The sequence below is a fragment of the Argiope bruennichi genome, chromosome 1 (assembly GCF_947563725.1).
Source record: "Argiope bruennichi chromosome 1, qqArgBrue1.1, whole genome shotgun sequence".
Classification (NCBI taxonomy): Eukaryota; Metazoa; Arthropoda; class Arachnida; order Araneae; family Araneidae; genus Argiope; species Argiope bruennichi.
Genome location: NC_079151.1, coordinates 15,909,042 through 15,932,479, shown reverse-complemented (window position 1 = coordinate 15,932,479; position 23,438 = coordinate 15,909,042). Strand labels below are relative to the sequence as shown.

Below are 23,438 nucleotides of genomic sequence, written 5' to 3'. Positions count from 1 at the left end.
CGCACACGGCGGATTGATAGAATACACTTCTCCCATCAGAAAACTAAAGGCAAATCTCGTCCTCCAGATTTATTTACTGATCAGTTTAATGTGCTCTATAAATTTTTTTTTTGTTTGGAAACCACAATTTGGAGTTAATGAAGTCATCTTTTGCGAAGTCACAGATACATAATGACTCAGCGACCTTTCTTTTTTTTTTTTTTTCTTTCTTTGCAAGAAATTCAATAGATCTCGAAATCGTAATTGCACTTGATGCGTATAACTGATTTGATGGGTCTTTGAAGATTTCAGTTCGTGTCTACAGACAAATTTTACTATTAATAAATTTACTATTAATTATACTACTAATACTATTAATATTGCTACTATCAACCCTTACACTCGAATGGTGCCTCTCACTCGCCATTCAAGACGGTGCATCATTTTGACGTTTTATTTATTTATTTTTCAGTTTTGATTGTTAAAAACGCCTACAGAATGGTAAAAAGATGTAGATTAATTTTTTAGGGAGATTCAGCTTAAAACAATTATATCTATTTATTTTTCGGAGCAATAAAGTCCTTGTATTAGGTGAATAATTATGCATTGAATTACTTTTCCGTTTGTAAAGGGTTAATTATACTTATATTATTAATATTACTACTATTTATTACTATTAATAAATTTATTACTAAAATTATATAATAATAAAAAATGCAATAAAATTATAAAATTATGATTTTTGCTTTAACAAAAACTAATATTTATTACCAATGTATATAAATAAAATTAAAAAGCATAGAGAATTTTTCTCCTACAGAAGGCCAAATAAATGAATGCAGTTTCTTCAAACACTATGAAGAATAATACAAATTATAGAGATAACATCCTTATAATTAATTTAATAGTTCACTTTTTAATAATTTAAGATAATATTTCCATCCATACAAAATATTGTATATGCATATTATATAGCATTCTTAAAAAAATGAGAGTATTATAGCTATTTTTATAGTATTAAAGTTTTTGAGTTATAATATGCAGTGCTTAATCATAACTTTGCATATCTTTCTTTAAAAGTTATTAATAACTTAGGAAAAAAAATAGCTTTCAGCAATTTTTTAATAATTTAATACATTTTTAGTATTTTTCATTCCTTCTAAAACTTATTAGATTTTAAAACGTTTGATGCAACTGATATTCTCCTTTTAATTAAAAAATAAAATTGAGAATGGTAAGAGGTATGCATGTATGATGCTATTTCCTATGTATCATTTATTTGTGTGCACGGTAAAATTTTAAATAAAACTTTTCTTTTGCAATAACAATTTTTTTATATAAATATATTTCAAGAAAATAGACATAAAAATATTTTCATCACGAGAAATGCCAGGTATACCAGTTTGCTAATCGAGTCACAGTTATTTCACATAAAAGTGAAAGCAAATATTGAACATTTTTCAATTAAAGTTTGTTTTACCAACTATTAAAAACATCTTTCATGATATACCGTATAAAAAAGGAAAGTAATAAAAATAAAAATCTACTCATAGAAGCCTCGTAAAGAAATGAAAAAAAAAAAAATGAAACAATACTGAAATGAAACTATAACTACAGTTTTTTTTTAAAAAAAATTAATGATAATAAATTGTTTTCCTGTACACCAGCGATTTGAAGGTGGTACATCATGCCCTTTTAAGAAAGTCCTCTAACTGCGAATACCTTTTGTCGATAAATGTAATTAGATAATATTTAGTCCATTCTTAAGGGGGTTTCTTTTAACTTTATGTAAGTTCATCAAGCAATTGGCACTTGAAACAGAACTCTACTTTTAATTACCGTATTGAAAAGAAAATAACACTTACGAAATATATCCTATTTTCCAAGGTGTTCAAATGCATGTAGAAAGTATGTTTCTGCTATTTATATTAATTCTGCACCCTGAAGATTTTAAGTCTTCTAATTCTCACCTTCCAAGTTAAGTGCACAACAGTAGATAAAACGTAATAGCAATAAACCTGCTCATAGTACCACTTGCTGGTATCATCTATCGCCACCTGATACTTGTGCAGACCATCATTTAAAACACAAACTCAAATTCTACTTTTAAACAGAACAGGATACATAAATAAATTTATCGGATTTTGAATTTCTTTTATAGACGCGTTGAATAAATCCCGACTTATGCAAAATCAACATTCAGGTCTATCACAAAGGTCTCCACTGCGGTTTAATCTGAAAAAGCACATCGCCCTCTAAGCAAGAACAGACTTATTGTCAGATGAAATTCTCACAAGCCATGCAACAACATTCATACTGGATTTAGTTGTTACATTAACGTCCCGTTTTAAAGCCACACTAGGGTTATTTTGGGACAGACCTAGTAAATTTGAGCCGTGATCGGATGACGAGGACTATACCTGAGTTGGAACCCTCCTTACTTAACATCCACACCACACCAGCAAGAGGAGGTTTGACCCTGACCGATTTAAAGGGCACCAGATGCACTTAAGCGTCGGTTTTTCTGGGGAATCAGGCTTCGAATCAGAAGCTCTCCGATTCCGAAATTGAGACCTTACCACTAAGCCACCGCGGCCATAATTGATACTGGAAATAATCACCAAAAGAGATGTTTATAAAATGTTTAGGAAGAGAGTAGAAGAATGGAGCAATCAATGACCTTTGCAAAGACAGTGAAAACATCGTTTTGTATTGAAGGTATCATTACAAAAATTTTGTTGAAATAAATTCCACATACCAAAAAATACATGGTTCTATGAAACCGATTACAATTACTAGAGCATACAGAGCACCCAGAATACAGCGTAGTATTCTATGGAAACGAAGCCATAGAATACTACGCTGCACATGAACAGTTTGATTTTATATATCTAATATTTCGATATATTAATATCAAAATCCTTGAATATTTTTTTATATTCTTGGCAAACTGGTAATGGTAATTGCATTTATCATAACATTATAAATTATTCAAATTACTTAATACTGACTCATGTCAAACACTTTAGATCTTGGCATAAGTCATGCCGCTGTAGTAAATAAAAATAAAGCAATTTAATCAGGGTATTAGCTTTGGAACATGTAGTATGCGCAGGATGAATTTTTCAACAAAAATGTTAAATTTATGCACACTGATTTGCTTGACCAAATAATCTGCTCGTACTTAATAAGGAATTTTCGAATTGGATTAGACATCATTTTAAAATGTCAATAAACATTATACTTTCATCAAAAATAATTCATGATATTGTGCAGCAGTTTGAAACCTCTTTCATAAAAAAAATTAAAATTTTATTAAAAAAATTTTTTAACAAATATTTTTTTACTAAAGATATTTACCAATTACAATCATTTTTATAAATTTTGTTTTAAAATTTCTACAGACGGATTAGTAGAAAACTGAAACACCTTAGATATTTCAATATAATAAATAGGAAAACCTTAAGTGTCCGACGAGATTGAGATGGAATTGTCGGTCCTAGGTAGGGTTGAGTATAAAAAATAAATCTGACATCAACAAAATTTTGAAATATATTAGCACGAAAATATTAACGTGCTGAATTACTTCCATTTTTATTTTTATTAGAATCTCACCTTGAAAACTAGGAGTCGTCCCCCTGGGTGGGTGGCGCAGGCTGAGATCTCGACGATAGACGCGGGGAGGAGATAGTACCTGAGTTTCATGACGTTACCGCTCTGGCCTCCATTCAACTTCAAATTGAGATTCACTCTCTGCTTGTTCAGGTGCTTCGGCTCGATCAAAGGAGGCAAGCTCACCTAAACACGAAAGAAGCATTCGATTACCACATACTAACAGGAAATGCAGTTGGTTCTGTGATTGATTCACAAGTGATTCACAAAAATAAATATCCAGAAGAAGGAAGACTGCTTCGAGGACTATTTTGCGATGGATCTCGTAATGTCTTTGTTGCTAGATAGATAAATGTTTTTCACACGAGAGCAGATTGAATACATCGAGGATAAATTACTAAATTTCGATCCTAGTTTTATTTTTGAAAACTGTAAATGTGAGTCATTTTTTTATGCAGCCCTTCTAACCTATTTCTTTGATGCTGGATTCTTCCAAGACTAATTATTGCTGATATACGCAATAATTAATTCAGAAAGAAGCCATCATTTAAATTTTTCTGTAATAGGATGCACAAAGTGTCACCCAAGAATGCATAATGACTTTCGTTTTTTCTCCTTCATTTTACAGAAGAGCAACTGTTGAGAAGAATTTCGATATTCAATTGAAATCATTTGTTAATTGTTTTAGAGATATTATTTCCCAGCAATTATTTCAGTTAAAATAAACATTATCAAAAGAAAAATGATAGAGGGAAAGGTGTTTAATAATGTTAGCACAGTTTAATATTAAATTCCAATTAAATTTTATGTCACATATGACGCATAAGCATAAAATAAGGTAAGAAAAAACTTCATCTGTAACTTCGTGATCAATTATTGAAATTTAATATTAAAATAAAATATTATGTTAGTTTTTTTTTTCAATAATAGTATAAAGAAACAGCCCAAAAAAAAACTGTATAAATTAAATGGAACAAATTTCCTTTTTTCATAAAATTCGTCTTTTTCACAAAGATTTTCAGTCTGAAAACGATTTAAACTGTATTTTCTTACAAAAGATGTTGACCTAGACAAATCTAAAATGGTTTGACCATGTGATCATTAGACATACAGCATTTTCGCGTTAGCTACCTTTCAATTGATTTAAGAAGTAAATGGTCCATTAGATGAATTACTTTGTTCTTAAATTTAAACAAAAATTCCCTGAATAAGGTCTAGCATTGTTAACTAAGTCAGTTCACCTCTATATATGTGAAGTACATTGCTGCAGCAGTTGAAATATGATGTGATGACGAAATCAGAATTTTGTCTTCTGAATTAGTGGTATCCACGTCGAAACGTGTCAACACCTCTTAAAGAAACCTAAAGAAACCTTTCTTTAGAAGATGTTGATTGTGTACGATAATAATTAAAAATGCTTCTTTATTCTATATTGATTAACATTATATTTCTTCATTTTATTTTCTTGTGTATAAGTAATAAAGCAAAAATTAAAAAGATCATGACATTGGATAAAAGCTTACAAAAATATTTTTGACCACAAAGAGATTTTGTGAAACAAATTTAAGGAATCCAACATAGTAATATCAGTTTCTGCATTACAATATAAAAATAAAGATGAGTTGAAATTATTACAAAAAAAAATCCGTCATTAATATTTATGTTGTTATTGAAATATGAAAAAAATATAGATTGTGTGTTTAAAAATATTCATTTTTTTTTTTACTGAAATTATTTAAAAATTAGTATTATTTTGAAAAAAAAAATGTTTTTTCAAAAAATCGTCCTATTTCGAACAGCCATACACCAGTTTCTTGCAAAGTAGATTTTAAGGAGCTTCACATTCTTATTTATGGAATATGGACTCAGGACATAATCTGTGCCTTTCTTTACAAATGTTTCTTTAAACATAAAAATCTGAACCATATCTTCCAGAAATTTTATATTCGATTATTTGCTGCACAAAATCCTTTATGTGCAGAGGGCAAAATACGATTTATGAATTTCAATTTGAAATCTTTTCTGAAATCGTGCTATACTTGTAAGAAGTCAATAATATAATTCTATTCACAAATCGCAACAGAATGAAAAAATTAAACACTACGAAATGAGCAAATTGGAGAACGAGGATTTTTATTTTGATGGCCCCCAATATTAATTCAGAATAAAATGACATTTGATGATTATGCCAATAGGTTAAAATACAATTTCTAGTATCGTATTTAAGATTGAAGTATTATTTGTAGATACAGTACATTTTGTTCATCTATGACCTAATGCCACCCCCCTCCTCGAAAAAGCAGTTTATCAGCAAACAGAAAATTATCTTTTTATCTAAATTCGTTTAGATTCTTTGTAGTCTTGTTTTCAGAAAAAAAAAATTGTCGATATATGGCATTACATATAATATAGTTATTGTTGTTTAGGATAAAAATTTTATCATACGAAAAATCAGCTTGAAGTTCCGATTAAATAATATAAGGTTTTGCATTTACACAACATTCATCAAATTATGTAAGATACATTTGCCCCATTAGAAACAGCAAGTTATTACTATATATTAAAACCAGCAAAAGCGATTTTTCCAAAACTTTCTCACATATTCTCTAATAAAGACGAATGTGTACTTTAGACTCATTTTTTCCCAACAAATTGAAATCAAAATCTGCCTCAGAACTTCAATTGCAGTCACAAAATCACAAACCAAATTTGATATGTTTAAATGATTGCATTTTTGAATTATTGAATTTACATGCTTCTCAAAGTACAGATAATCTGGCAAAGGTTTCGTCGATAAGTGGTCAAACTTTTGACGGATTCAGTTTCAAATTTCATATGAATTCACATTAAAGAATGCTACAGCTGTGTACGAAATTTTATTCACCTAGCCCTTTACATTTTGAAGTTATATTCTCTTATTATTCTCGAACAGCTGGACAGGTGGACTTTGTCAGAATAGAGTTTGCTCAAAATTTTATAGAAATCTATAAATTTGTTGTAAAGACTATACACCAAATTTCATCCGTGTAGTTCAACGCATTTTTGAAATATCCTTATCGCAAAGCACCATGCAGATAAGCAGAAAAAATATAAAAAATATATTTTTCGAATATTCTATACTTGTAAGAAGATTTGTTCTTGTTTAAAGGTTCTTATGGTATACATGTGTAAAGGTTAACAAGGTAATGGTATACATGTATAAAGGTGTATAAGGACTAACTTGTATAAGGTTCGACCATAAGACCTTTGCTCCCCTTGCAAATAACTAGTTCCTTTTAATTTATGCAACGAAATGAATTTAAAATTAAATGTCTCTGATGGATTGAATGTTCTTGGAATGAACACAGTTAGAAGTATGAACAAAAGTCTATTTTATAAGTAAGAATCAAAGAAACAAATAAACATGGAGTTCTTCCTCAAACAAGGTATTTTAAAAATTACCTGATAGGCGACGAAAGGATGATCAGAGGTGAGGGCGACAGCTTCACACCAGAGGGTCGAGGAAGGGGGCACCAGCCTCATGTCAGCTGCGGATAGTTCCGTCCTCTGCTCCGGCCACGTCTTGCGTTCCGTGAAGGTGAAGAAGAGGCCGAAGACGGCCACGATGAAGACGGCCGACAGAACGAACCATCCCGAAATCCGACGTTCGGCCATGCCACTGCAAAGAGAATGAATACACTTCAGCCATAAAAAGAAAGAAGAATCGTTTGTTTCGCGTGCAGGTGATGCGTTCAGCTGCGAAAAGGAAACCACTACTAAATATAAGCAAAACAGACACTCGCTGCATGACAACAGAGAAATCGTTTACAAGAGTGTGGTTTCACCTGCTCAGCAAATGAATCCGATTGCACTACATTGGATTGTCACTGAGAAACTCATGTTTTTTTTAAAAAAGAGTTGAAATTATTACAAAAATAACACACCTTAGGGTAAAATGGAATATTTTGGTTCATTGGAACTAACCGATAATTTAGAAAACTGATGCCATTGTAAAAAGTATCACTACATAACAAAACCTGTCCATAAAAATTATATGTGAAAGATAAGAAAAAAATTAAGTGTAGGTTTCATAACGATTCGTGATAAAGAGGTTTTTGAACAATTTCTAATTTCCAAACATGAAGACGGTTTTTACATCCTATGAGGGGAAAATAAATTAGGTAATTTTAATTAAAACATAACCACGAAATTTTCAAAAAATTTCAAAAATGTCATCTTAAGTAGGAAATATTTTTCATTTAACTGAAAGAAAAGAGTTTGTAAAAAATTTTTGTTCCCAATTTTCGTTGATAATTTTGGGATGTTTGGAGGCTAACAATAAAATAAAATCTCATCTGAAAAATATCTTACTGTAACTAATTCAAAAGATAATTCTTACTGAACAAAATTCCGTTTTATGCCATTTGCAGTGGTCATAAATTTATCTAACTGCATTTCCATTACCACTGGGAATTGAAAAAGAAACAACTTCTAATGTTTCTAATGCTCATATTGGGGTTTTTGAGATACAAATTGCCTTCTAGTTTTTCACTCATATTTTTTTTCAAAAACATAAAAAGAGAACAGAATAAGTTTTTCATAAAAAAAGAGCCTAAAATGAATTCAGAAGTACAAAATAGGTTTTAAAAAATTACACGATATTAAGCTTTTTCTATGCGTATAGATGATGTCGATCTTATCGTCTTACTAAAAGCTTCAATCCATGTTAGAGGTTTCCTCTAGCTGTTAAATGAGTTTCAGAATCGCTTAATCATTGTTTAGTTATAAATCATCTGAACAACCTGACATCACCTGGCTATCCATTGAAACAAATATTTCTGTATTGATATACCACATTAAAAGAATCTTATAGTAAAACATAAATGCAATGTTGATTAATTAACACATGGAAATTTGCAGATGAAAATTCACGAAAGATCACTTCGACTTTTATTACCAAAGCGGTCAAATCGGTTAAGAGGTTGCAGCAACCCTAACTACACGACCTTCGAATGACACTTGTCTGACTCACTTTGACACTCGCCTAAAAGAATAAAATTAATACTATCTAACAATCGACCCAGCGAATGAAAGCGAAAACTTCAGATCGCGTTTTACGATTTGAAATCTTAAACCGCAATATAGTATGTTGGCAAGGTTTCGGATTAAGAAAAGAGGATTCTGATTTCGAAATCATTGGGGAATTGGCTATTTATGTGGGTTTGGTGCACTCTAAATATGCCTAGTGAGTAAAAAAATTCTCCGACTGGTTGATGAGATTTAAAGAAGATTTGGGAGAGCAGGAATCACTCTTTTTATCTGATCATGACTCCTGGTTCGGGCTTGGTTGCTCTTCCTCCTGTGTTCTATCTGTGAGGTGTGTGAAAGTGCGCCCCTATAAAAAGGGGCTGTACAAGCGAATGTGTGTGTCATCTTCAGATGAGCTAGAAGTCTGCCTTTGGGTGCTCAGGGGTATTTACCTGCAGAAGCTACTGCTCCCCCCTTTTCCGCTGTAACGCGGACACGACATCGTCATCACCTAATCATGATTCAAAAATATGGAAACAACCAAAAATAATTCTTCGAAGTGAGACCTTAATATAATTTTAATAAAACCGATTCATGATTTCGGAATTAACGGTGCTTATTAAAATAGAAAGCTAGATAACAAGACAACTGTATTTTGAACAGAATATATTTTTTTTTCTATATGCATTACGATTTAATTGGCAGGGTATTAAATATTAAGACTAATAAACGATTTTATTGCCACTATAAAATTTCTAAATAAATCTGAATTCTCAAAGATGGTAATAGATTTTGTTTATTTGGCTGATTCATTTTCTTTATGCGTAATTGGTCAACAATCAGAACAAGTGCTGCATGAAATTATTTTTTTTTAATATACAGTTTTTCCAACTAAAATTAGAAAGAAAATATACGCCTCTGATTGTCTTATTCCTTTGGAAGAATTTAATTTTTGCTAATTTTTACTGCAGGATGTTAGGTTATTGGAAGCTGTGTCTCAAGAATACTCATTTGGAGATTCAACAGGGCCTTGCTTAAGAAACTTGAAACACAGATGAATGAATTGAAATCACGATTTATCTTATTTAAAATGCATTTGTGCAAAGTATTCTACACTTCACAGGTCATTTCTGAAAACTTCCTTAAGATAAAGGAAAGGAATAAAACAAAATAAAATAAAATAAAAATGAGCAAATTGGAAATAAGAATTTTAGCAGTGGTTTCTAACGAGAGTTAGATGGAAAATCCGACATTTTCCTCAATCAATGTGCGTTTTCAACTGTTTATATTAATTTGAGCATTCCATTTGCAAACATGAATATCTTTCTTATAGCTTTTGGCGTCGTACTTTATATATCTTTCAATGAATCTGCTTTTAGACAGAGCATCATCAATTGTAAGATTGACCCTTCTCGGAAGAAAAGTGCACACAATTTATTCCTTCTGTCTTTCTATTTAATTTCAGGGTCAGCTTCCTCCAAGCATTCTCATTCAATGTTTACTTCTCTTTAGTGAAGGAAAATATCCCCTGGTGGGCACCTTATAATTGAGGATGAGAAGCTTCCGGCACGGTGGTTGGTTCTCACCACCCTGGTGGGTACCCATAAAGGCGGGGGTCTGACTCCTCCCATCGATGAAGGATCGTACTTCTCAAGAGAAAGGTTGTACCGTGACCGGTGATGGCCCTTCGGTCTCAACCACAGTTCCCGTCAGTGCTGCTGTTGCGACGCTCCAGTCATTCAAATTTTTCCATGTGCCTTCCGGCGGGTCAGAACAACCAGTTAGGTCACTGGAGGATCATTCTCTGACTCGGTTTTATGTTCATCGCCGACTGTTTCAGATAGATATTTAGAATATAGATGTTATATATTAGTACCAAATTTTATCCATCTTTCTCTTTTCGTTTTGTAACTTATATTCGAATGGTCAGACAAACGGGCTTCCTCTGAACGGATTATGTTAAAAAAAAAAAAAAAAAAAAAACTGATGTAAATCTATAAATTTGAGGTAAAGATCATATACCGAATTTCATCCTTATAGCTCAAAGCATTTTTGAGTTATCTTTGTCACAGACAGACAAACATAATCCCAAAAATGTGTTTTTCCAAATCAGGGAAGTCTAAAAAGTGGAGAATCGTTAAATTTTCGATTTTAATTTTTTTGACGATTATATTATTTTAATACACAAGAAAGTAAAACTAAAAAGATTTTTCTTAAAAATTTTATTTATATTGCGACATTGTTTTTCATCTTTTACTTCGATATGTTATATCAAAACTATGTTTGTTACTTACGTAAACAATTTCCAAAACTCATCAAGACAAGCAATAAAATTTTTGTTGTTCTTTTAAGAACAGTCTTAAGAACAAGTAATCAAATGCATAAATGAGATGTTGCGTAGTCTTGTGTAATCTAAAATTAAGCTGAAAATAAATTTCACAATACATTAACACGTTGGCCGCAAATAATTAACAGATTTCTATCTAAAGCCTGTATTTGACTTCCAATGTATCATCAAAACGTAAAAAAAAGAGAGAGATTTCGTCAAAGCAGTAAGGCACATCATGACGCTTCGAGCGGAGGCTGTCACTGACTAAGCAGACAACGGTTTTAAAACAAGATTTAAATTAAATGAGATACTAATTCAGATTTCACAAGGTTTATTATCGTTTGGACAAAATTTAATTTCTTGATTAGGACATCCCTCAGATCATTGTTTAAACAGAAATAGAAAATATTAACAGCAACGCTGGGGAAACAAATCTTTTAAATTTCATAGCTAGAGATCATTTGTTACAAATATATTCTGAGAGCCTATTTTCAAACCTAAAAAAATATTAAGTACTCCTCTCAGCTGTATTTCAGTATAAAAGAAAGTTCAATAGAAACATGTCTCACAATATGGAGTGATTTAAAAAAGACCTCAGAATCAAGAGAGATATTTCAATGAAACCTTTAGGGAAAATATGCAGTCTATAGGTAATGAAAAGTGCACACAACTTGACATAGAATGATCATAACAAATAATATTGTCAGCATGAAATTTCATCACATTTCCTTTAATCGCATTGAAACTTACATTTGTTCGTCGGCTTCACTAGTCCTCATTTTTTTATATATAAAAAAATGGAATAGCCTTCTAGGTAACTGAAGACACTTCGCTGTAAGAATATTGCTTTTATAGCACATTATTTCAAAGAGAGTAAATAAAGAAGGAATTACGTTTTCCTTTATTGTCAACTATAAATGCATTAACTCTACACGTTTTCACGTGTTTGCATTTGTTTTAACAGATTACACAGAAAAATGATTCGATTGATTTGGCAGAAACAGGTCTGCTGATTCTGAAACCGCAGTTAGTAAGTTGTTTTCTTTTAGTTTGTCAGAAATATAACATATTTTTATGAAATGTTTGGAACTTCAAGATATAAGGAAATTTCAGAGAAAACGCATTTAAGAGAAAACACTATACTTACATTATGTAACATATTGAGAAATCAGGGAAATTACCATTTAAGTCAAGATATAAAGTCGATAATATAATAAAAAATATAGAGGCGATATGGTTCATTTTTCAGAAAATGAAGCAAGAACCCTTTTTACTTTCTCATATATAAAACGGGGAGAAAATGTTAGAATCGTCAAAAAATTTGATTCGTCAAACTCAAGATTTTGACGAATCTTCACGTTTTAAATTTCCCTGAATGTGAAAAACACATTTAAAAAATGTCCATCTCTCTGTCTGAGACAAAGATAACACAAAAACTGTTTGAGCTAGACGGATGAAATTTGGTATACGGTTTTTGCATAAATTTATAGATTTCAATCAAATTTTGTGCAAAATCCATTCAGAGGAAGTCCAAATGGCTTACAAAACGGAGGGAGCTAGATGTATAAAATTCGGTATGCAGGCATAACATCTATAGTGTAGACATTCTATCAAATTTTGAACCAAATATAAGAAGTTGGACGTCTGTCGGTTTGTACTTTCAGTAGGATATAAACACGATAACTTGACTTAAGTATATCAAATTTGGTATTTTGTGATGTGTAGTTTCTATATCAAATTTTAGGTTTAATCGGTTCCGGAAACGTGTCTAAAACAAAAATTTCATTTCCGAAAATAGTTAACATAATGTCGAGGATTAATAGCCCAAGTTTAGTTTAGTTAGTTATATTAACGTCCCGTTTTAAAGCAACACTAGAGCTTTAGGACGGATCTCGTAATTTTAAACCGCGGTCAGATGTCGAGGGCGACACCTCAGCTGACACCCCCCTCTCCACACCACACCACACCACTCCAGCAAGAGAACATAATAGCGCAAAAAAACTCGCCAAGGATAACACAATAGATTTTAAAATAATGTTAAACTCCCGCCAAAGTTTAATATATCGCAACTATTGTGCATCAGTGTAAGGCGTTGTTGTTGTTGTTACTTATGGCACTTTACAAGCCCGCTGACAAATCTGTCAGCAATTTAAGCCGAGTGAGCATCTCTTGTTTTTACAGTAGCACCAACTAGGGCCAAGAGTACGGCTTAGCTACTTCATGCGTCACATTCGCTCGCGCAACCCCTTTTTACAGTGGGGCACATTCTCACACCCCACAGATAGAAAAAGAGCAACCATGCCCGAATCCGGGACGCCCAAATCACGGGGAAGACGCTGTACCCCTATACCAGGACGCCGGCTTGCAAGGCGTTTTCTGCCTTACCCAAGGTCCTCAATTTTTCATGCAGGGATGGGGGATAACACATTTAATAAAGAGAATGCAAGAAAGTTTGAAGATACTATTCTAACGGTTCTATATTTATATCAGTTGTCGGTCAATACAATCAGACAGTTTTTGGAAGTTATTGGGGTTTGTGTCGTTCCAGTAATTTTGAATTGCAGTTTTTAAATCAGAGACGATTTTATACTGTCGCCCATTCGTGTAATCATATCGAGTCAGAATGACTTAAAGGTTTTCCACTGAATTCAAATCGGAACTCCGGGATTCCCAATGAAGACTAATAACTTCATTTGTCTATATCCAAATTTTTATAAGGCACAAAACAAACATAAATGCATTGTTCTGTTGGAATTTTGCAAACTCCTGATATAGTCAGAGAAGCAACCGGAAACAATTTACCAGTATTCTGATATTAAAACCCAATATGTTTTGTTTTCGATAAAAAACGATTTCATCGAAGCAAAATGATGCCAAACCTCCTGCAAACTGTGGTTTTGATTTTTAAAAAAATGGTGTTTTTTCAAACACTCAAACTAATGTTCTATTCATTTGATCCACCTAAATGACATTTTTTTTTTGTGTGTGTCTTCCGAAAACATCAATCGTTCCAGTTGATGCCAGTCGTTAAAAGTATCAAGGAAAAATCTAGATGTGAATCAATATACCATTTAATATCGCTTTTCTGTCCTTTTCATCTTCCTGTATACAGATTAGAATTTTTATGCAATGCATTTCTTACTGTTTGGTTGGTATAAGATAACTGCATTTCATCTTTAATTTACCAAAATGAGATTTTGTTGCTTGAAAATAGCCTCTGGGTCTGTTTCTCTAGTTTTGAAAAAAAAAATAATAATAATTCTTAGTTCTTCTTGCTCGTTATTTTGTATCTTGGTTATCAATCTTAATGAGCAATAGAATAATAACTGTCTTCCATCTGCCAATTTTTCGTGAAATTGCAGCAACATCGTAATCAACATCTTTAAAATCTACTATTTTTTGCCTTGTTGAGTTTTTGTTAAGTGTAATGCTCTTGGTGGTCTTAAAATACATAAGATCAAAAATTTTGCATCCGTAAAAGTATTTGTTACGGAAATTAGAGATAAATGCTAGGTAAATAAGCCCACAACCTCCAACACTAATAAATATTTTGAAACAGAATAAAATTTAATTTAACTTATTAATTAGATTAGATAAAAATTAGAAAAGCTGTTGTGTATTCTGCCAAGGCAGTTATTACATTTCCTAAATTGCACTTGAAGTAATGGGTTTTTTTTTTATACCAAGTCAACCTTTTTCGACGACTTTGTATATAATTACATTAAGTCAAAAAAAAGTTACGTCCTATGCTTTGTTGTCGATTTCTGATGAGATAATCGTTCTTCTTCACAACATAGAATATTCGCAAAACATAAAAATTAGGCTTAATCGTTAGGAGTCGTCTCCCTTAAACTTTCTCTCTTGCCTCTCTCATAAAGATGCTTTCCCCCACCCCTCGCAAAAAATTGTAGACTTTAGGTAAGGCAAAGAACGCCTTGTCTGGCAGTGGCGTACAATAGTTACGGTGGATTAACATTAGGCATGAATTTGGTATTTTTCTTGAATCTATTGTGTTATCCTTGGCGAGTTTTTTGGCGATCGATCCCTGGCATTCTGTTAACAGTATCCGGAAATCAAATTTTTGTTTTAGATGCGTTTTTCCGAACCATGATTTTTTAAACCATAGTTTTTACAACCATGATTTCTCATAGAATACAATAGTGGTTATAAAAGAACATACCAAATTTGATATATTTACATCATTGCATTTTTGAGCTGTCGCATTTACAGATTTCTGAAAGTACAGACTGACAGATGGTCAAACCTTATTGGAATGGCTCAACATTTGATAGGTGATTATGCTATAGATATTAAATCAGTATATTCAATTCTATTAATGCAAGCTATCTTCTTTTTGTAATTATCATGTTAAATTATATTCGAACAGCCAGATAAGCAGACCTCCTCTGTATAGATTTTGCACAAAATTTAATAGAAATCTATAAATTAGGCATCAAGATCATATATCAAATTCCATCCATCCCGCTCAAAGTGTTTTTTCAATTATCTTTGTCGCAGACAGACATTACGGTAAAAATTTGTTTTTCTAACTCATGGAGGTTTAGAATATGGTGATTCGTCAAAATCTCGAGTTCGAATCTTTTGAGGATTACAATATTTTTTCTATATTTCTTATACGAGAAAGTAAAAAAGAAAGAAGTCGCTCCATAATAAGCACACATCCAGCGTAGAGGTTTCCGAAGAGGTTCACAGCGGGAAAAATTCATTTTATTTATTTATCAAGATAAGATATGAAAAAGAACAAACGCTTTGAGTTGAGACATGCAATCTATTTTTTTTTCCGTCCTTTGTTCGTAAGCTCGTGTAAACACATAACTTTTTCCCATCCGCAATACCTGTGTAGGTAAGATACTTCACTAAGAAATAAAATGTATTGTATTTTCTTCATTTGCGTGATCCTGTGTTACATTTGCGTGAAAAAACTAAATATGAGGACTTTTTCTTCTTCTTCGGTCTGATCAAAAGAGTGGCAATTTAAATATTTTATTCTCTTGTCTTTTTTTTATAAATATTTGATACACTGTTTGTATTAAAAGGCAAATTCTTCCTAAACCTTCTAAAAAATAGTTACATATATTATATGAAATAATGAAATTCATGAAATGCTGGGCTTCCAAATTTTTCTATCTTGTGACCCACACTGTGCTCATCTATATCCAAAAAAATTTCACACCCCTGTTTCCTTTTTCATCACACTAAGTATCCATCTACCTAAGATGTTTGAAAGAATAAATTAATAATAACTGTAGAAGCTTTAATCAAAACAGTTATTTCAAACACTTCAGTAAAACATTAAAAGGATAGTTCATTTTGCCATTTTGTAAGTACACTTTTAAGAGATTTGAGAACATTTTTACTTTGAAAAAATTTATTTTTTATTTTAGTCTAATTAAACAGGGAGTATTTCACTGATTACAGAACTGAATAATTCGCATAGATTCGAAAAATTGAAAGTTTATAAATTGATTTTTAACAAAAAATTTAATAAGAGCTCTTATGATAGAAAGAAAGAGCTTTTGCCTTTTTCTCAAAACAAGCAACGCATTTTTTTTTTTTAAAATTTCGGAACGCGTAAACACATTCTACTCATTACAGTTGTATTAAATCTTATACAACAATATTTAAAAACTTTATGCATCTGTTAAACTAATTTTTATTTTTTTCTGTGCCATAATATTAATTTTTAGAAGTTATTTATCATGTGAAATAATTTTTTTTTTTAGATTTTCAAATTACACGACATTTATTTATTTTTTTTTTTTTTTTTGAAATTTTTATTAGTAGCGTATTTAAATCAAAATAAGTTTACTGTAATTATGAAACCTATGTTCATATATTATGCCAATTTTGGTGTGATTTTATTTAAAAAATTTTTTTATGAGTGTACCGATTTGCGGTTATGAATTTGAAAATTATTACATCACAACACATATTCTATTTTCCATTAAAAACAAATGCTTTTCTACTGCTTTACATTTAAAATAAAACTTCTTTTATATATGTTCTAAATTCCCTATCGGACAGAAAATTAAATAAAATTTTAACGAAAACGTGCCATTTGCCTTAAGAAGTGAACTTAAGATTATGCCGTGAAAACTTTCGCGGCCTGCAAAATAATATCAAGTAACCTATTTGAGCTTGAAAGTCACTGTTTAAGATCTTTTGTCCAGAGTTATTGCGTAATCAAAAGTAGTAAGTCATTAAAAATACGTTAAGGAATATCCTAAAATTCGATTAAAATGTATTTCCATCCATTTGTCATTTTGTAGTAGCTAAATAATGTTTGGAATAAATGCGCAGTATTCAAAATTATAACAACTATTACGCAATCCGTCATACGGTAATCATTGTGTACACATTAAAATGAAAATTATTATCGAAAAAAAAAACATTTTGGACTAAAGAATCATGTATTTAGTAAATGAATTGCGAAACAGGAATTACACAACCTGATTTAGATATAATCTATAATTTGTAATCTAGTCACAATTTATTTATAAATACGCTGGCAAATACGAAAAATAAAAATGAACGTTAAAAGTCTGCCAGAATGTAAAGAAATGAATATCAAAACTTCAGCACGATATATACTTTCTGATTGCTAAAAAAGACGCAAGGAAAATACCATGGGAAACAAGATGAAATATATTTATGATCTATATATTCTTAGAATATAAACATAACATTTGTTCAGAAGCCAAGTTTTTTTTCTTAATTTATCAAAATGATATTTAAAATAAGCAACTTTTACAATCCAGTCGAAATATTTTATTAGGGGTTCAAAACGTTAGAAATAAAAGAAACCTTAAATAATAAAAATGAGATGTAAAATCCTGATATTTTCAAAATAAATAAATAAATGAAAATTATTTTAAACTTTGGGAGTGCTCATAATAGAATAACGCTTAAAGACTGAGATGTTATCTGTAAACTACTACATGTATGATGCAAAAATCGCTCAGAATACTTTATTTGCAGAGTATTTATTGGTCAGAGAGATATAAAATTTTGTAGGCTCCTTAAGAAAAGACTTTTCAGAATTTTAATAAGATTTTTCATTAGAAAAACTTTCCTTCTCAATAACTTAAAAGCATATTATTGCAAAAATAAAACATTTTTATACCGCTTAAAAATTAAAAAACAAACAGTTGTGGGATACCGATTTTATTTTTGAATGATTTTTTTTCTCTAAGTTTAATAATTTTTTTTAATTTAATATTTCTTTATATCTTCCATTGTTTTTGTGACTGAATCTTTAGATACACGTCTTGAGACGAGCACATATTACCGTAGCTATATAATTAAGAGAAAATTTAAAAAATAAAATTAAGATGGAAGAATAAAGTATTGTCTTAATACGTTGTTTCAGATTCCTGTAAAATTTTTAATACATCCATCAGCGAAAACAAATCGTTGTATCATGAACTCGTATTTCTAAGAGCTTAAACCAATCACTTGAGGAAAGACATAAAATAAAAAGTTCATGAATGGAACTATCATCACAATTTTTCAGAAAAATAAATGCAACTTACTCACTTTATTCCAACTGGCCTCGAGATAATTAATAATAACTTTTTTTTAACCATGATTAAAAATAATCTTGCTTTAAATATAAAAGTTTAATCCTTTCATTAAATTTGATAGTATGTGCGCACATTTTGCTTAGCTATTAAAAGGCTGACGTCACCATGCCCCCCACTCGGCAATTTCCCTAAGTGTAGGTTTTAGAACGACCTTGCATTCCTCCCCATCGTGGAATTTTACTCGACTTCCTGAAGTACTTGAACCATCGCGTCCGGATCAGACATTTCCTCAGTACGAAAAATTTTTTTGTTTTCATTTAAGAAATTCTGAATGCAGGGTAGGGATGGAAACATAGCATTACCTTCTTTAGAACAATACCAAAAGTATTTTGGAATAATTCTACTAAGGACCACATCAAATTTGAACATGAATAAAATATAGAATTAGTAATGACGCCTCTTCACAAGCATTAGAGTTAAGAAAAGAAAATTGACATAAATGCTGGAGTTTAGTTTCAAAATGTGAGCTTATTTATTAGTAAAAAAAAAAAAAAAATTACTATTGGGTTTGCTCGTTGCTGACAAGATTTTTAAATATATCTCTGCTCCCATTTTCTGGTAGAATAGATCCAATTCAAGTTTCCCAAAAAGAAAAAATTTCGACTTTCAGAATTTTTGAACAGCGTTATTTAATCATACATATTTCAACAATTGATTTTTCTAGAAATTTTGCCACACAAATTTTTGGTAAAAGTGAAAAAAAGAAACAAAGTAGTATAACAATAACAGAAAACTAATACTAAATGTAATTAAAACATATGAATACGCATATGAACATTTGAAAAATGAATGCATTTAGACAACGGAAGAAAGAGATAAAGTCTTTATATACTACAAGTTGTTTTGTAATCACAATCGAATCCAAAAACTTCAATCTTTTAAAAGTTTCTTCTGCATGTTTTCAAAGCAGTACAATTCTAAAGTTTGCAATTTTGCACATATATGTGAGATAAAAAGAATTTCATAAAATGTGAATTTTTTTACACAAGTTGCGATTTTTTTCAAAAATTATAGGTGGCCCTTGGATGCAGAATCGCAGAGGAGATAAGCGAATTTCAAAAACATTAAGATGCATACATAAGTGGATTATTATTGTTTTACATTAAGTTGTATCCTTTTAAAAGACTTTGATAAGATTACAGTATATTCCAAAAAATTCTATCATTAGTAAATCAATATGTACAATATATATATATATATATATATATATATATATATATATATATATATATATATATATATATATATATATATATATATATATATATACCTTGAAAAATATAGAAAATTAATATTTTAAACATTATTTATTACAAGATATATAACAATATCTATATATACAGTGGCTCACATTTTTTTGGACACTTGTGTTTTTGAAATTTCATTTTAAGAAAAACATCGTCTAAATATTAAAGGATTTACTTTAAAAATTTCTTCATACGAGCTTTCTTTTGTCTAAAATAAAATCTACATGTTGTAATAAAAATAAATTCAATACCTTTTCTTGAAAAAAGTTAATTTATTGGAAATGTATGAAAAACGATCGAACGATTTTTTTTGACGGATTATATATTTTTTAAATTTATTTTTTACATTAAATGAAATATTTATCAAATATTATCGTCTGCACTTTGAAATTATTATTAATTCATACAAATTCTTTTATATTTCTATATTTAAACTGAACATGGACGCTACAAAGTTACAAATTTTAATAGGAATTTAATCAAAAAACATTTTAAAAACATCCGAAGCATTGGAAAAATTGTTAAAGTAAGTTATTCAACTCTATTTATCGTTATAAAATGATGTAAACTAGGTGGAACTATTGAAAAAAATGTCTAAAAATACATAAAAGCAAGAAAAATGCAAGGTTTAATGAACTGAAACTTACAATAGATTTGGGGAAAAGATTTGCAATAAAAGTAAAACTTTAAAGTATTCAATCAACTATCATCAGAGATCTGCCAGTTGTCAAACATGTAGGTGGACGCATAGTAATTTGGAAACGTTTTGTTGCTTCTACTATAGGAAATTTAATTTTCATTGAAAATAATATAAGTATAAAGTATAAGTATATAGTAAGATCAATGTATGAGTATATAAATATACTGAAAGAAAACTTAAAATATCTGCCCCGAAATGTGGGATTCAAATCAGATTTAAGTTGTAACAAAATTACAAATATACAGCTCTAAGTATTTCCTAAGTGTTCACAAGTGTTCCAAAATTATCAAAACTCCACCATATTCTCCAAAAATTCCTTTAAATTCTATAGAAAATTCATGGCTTGAAATGGAGGGAAAAAAATCCCAAGAAAACATGACAGCTTTTCTAAAAAACAACTTAAAACAGTATTACCAGAGGAATGGAACAAATTCGAACATTCTTACATACACACAAAATTATCTGAATTCATTCCTAAATGTATTAAAGGTATAATTTCAGTTAAAAGTAATAAAATGTTTGATTAATTGCCCATTTTTTGTTTATAATAGTTAAATTTCAAAGTATCCAGCTATTTACGTGAGATAGTTTTCAATAATTCCGCGGAAAACTACTGTTCTTTCAAAAAAAAAAAAAAACTGAATTTATTTTTATTAAATGTGTAGGTTTTACAACAGACAAAAAAAAAATGTATACAAGAAAGTTTTGCAATAAATCTTTTCATATTTAGATGATGATTTTTAAAACTCAGTTTCAAAAACATGAAGATGTAAAAACAATTGTGAATTACTATATATAGAATGTTTTTAATTAAAATCTTATCAGCCAGTGATCTTTTGATTGGTTGCATCATATATGATCTATTTTAAGTGAAAAATTGCGAAATGGTAGGGGTTTGACAGTTACAGCCTATTTTCCCAAGAGCTATGACATTCTTTTAATGGTTAATATTCAAATGACATTCCAACAAAGTTCAAGGTCACTGATAAAGATGTAATGACAGGACACGTGTGGTGTTTTTCAGAAACTATAGTTTAAACTATACATTAAGTTGATTAAATACATAGAAATTATGAAAAGTAATTTAGTAGTACAGATTGTTTTTTTGGACAAACAGTGAAAATAAGTAGCCAAATTTTCATCATGTACATTCAGGTTATTTCATATTTGTTATTTCAGTATTAATCTATCTTACTTTTGATTTGTTTTGCAAGAGAATTCGACTGGTAATTTTTGCGATGGGGAACTATGATGTCTGATTAATCACTTGAAACATCAAATTAAATTACTTAAATGCATGATCACAAGGATGACTGTTGAACGCAGACTTCCAAAAGCAAAACACTCTTTCTTCTCATTTTTAATATATCCTTAATTTCCACCAAATTCTATAATTCAATCATTAATATTTAGTGTTTAGATTATATTATTATTGAAAAATTGTTTTACGATTATTCATAGACAGTATGTAGAGATATAAGAATATTTTTAAAAATATATTAGTCGTTGTCATTTATTAGGAGTATAATTAGTCTCAAATCATTATAGACATCCGGTTATACATTCCATCAAAATGCAAATCAGTTCAACTCACCGGTTTTTGGATACACACCACAGGATCCCCCAACAAGGTTAAGTAAGCGTCCAATTTTTCCTTAAGTCAAGAAACAGCGGCGTCACTTCTAAAATATTCGTTTTTATTTGGCGACCAAAACTGACTAAAAAACACGAATCAGGCAGCGGTTATCTCTCCTGGGAGTTCTGGCGAACGACGGAATAACGTTTCTTGATAAAACAGGCGATAGAGCAGCTCTTCCCTAATCTGACTGCTCTGTTGCGTCAAGGAGCCAACCTTTAAACTCACGGTTGTCATCGCTGTGCGAATCCGAAGACTCGCGTAGTTTACGGCCACTTGTTAAAACATGCCTAGGTCAAGTATGGACGTTCCTTTTAATGAAATGTAAACCGTTTCTGAGAGTTTGTTCAGCTTGGAAGGGTGTACTTGAATGTGGGGGAGGGAACAAGGTGGTTTGTTAGTGTTTCTACCAATGATTGCAATGTGGCAGGAGTTTATAAAGATGTTGCTTCTTGTGGTTATTTAAATAATTGATTGATCATTAACTTTTGTAAATAAACGTCAGCAGCACACTTGGCACTAACAATCATTTCTACTTTCAAGCATACGAAGTATAGAGAAAATATTGTAACTGTCAAAAAATTCGAATCCGATATTTCGACGAATCTCCACGTTTTAGACTTCCCGGATTTCCAAAAAATGCACTTTAGTCATTATATCGGGCTGTCCATCGGTTTGTGACAAAGATAACTCCAAAACGCTTTGAGCTATATAGATGAAATTTGGTATATTGTCATTACATGAAATTTGTTTAAGTATTGCATTACATGACATCATATCAAATCTTGAATGAAATACGATCAGAGAATGTCTGTCTATCCGACTGTTCGAATATAAGTTAATACGATAACTACAAAAAGAGGAGAAGTAAATGGATAAAATTTGGTACAGAGGTTAAACATCTATAATGTAGATAGATATACTTATCAAAGTTTTATACCTATCAAATCCAACAAGGAGTTAAAATATGTCAGTCTGTACTTTCAGAAATATGACTGAAAAACGAACTACACAAACGTATCAAATTTGGTATGTAATTTTGTGACTGCAATTTGCAATATTGTGTCAAAGTTTGGTTTCAGTCAATTCGGAAAAAAACGCATCTAAAATACAAATTCCCCTTTATTAAAGAATATGCGAGACAGTTTTGAGGGAGACCATTTCTGCTAGTTATTCTTAAAATAAGTCAAATTTTGGATTTCATTGTTAAAATCTGTTGAAAATTTGATTTCCAGGTAAAACAATTTGAAGATTACTCTTTTCTCATGATAATTAACTGCATATAAAGGATTCTTTAACGAAATGACGATTGGTTCAAAATATT

At 30.5% G+C, this 23,438-nt stretch overlaps 1 protein-coding gene across 3 annotated transcripts in view; it reads right to left on the bottom strand.

The window, feature by feature from the left end:
* Positions 1–23,438, bottom strand: part of LOC129971884 (uncharacterized) — a 50,411-nt gene that overhangs the window by 14,859 nt on the left and 12,114 nt on the right. For 2 of the 3 annotated variants that reach the window (XM_056085865.1, XM_056085862.1), the window contains exons 2-3: positions 7,033–7,249; positions 3,595–3,777 (exon numbers count right to left, since the gene is read on the bottom strand). In XM_056085865.1, the coding sequence (XP_055941840.1) occupies positions 3,595–3,777; positions 7,033–7,249 (400 nt within the window). Of the gene's footprint in view, positions 1–3,594; positions 3,778–7,032; positions 7,250–22,072; positions 22,364–23,438 lie in introns of those variants that run through there. The other variant, XM_056085873.1, reaches the window with a different exon arrangement.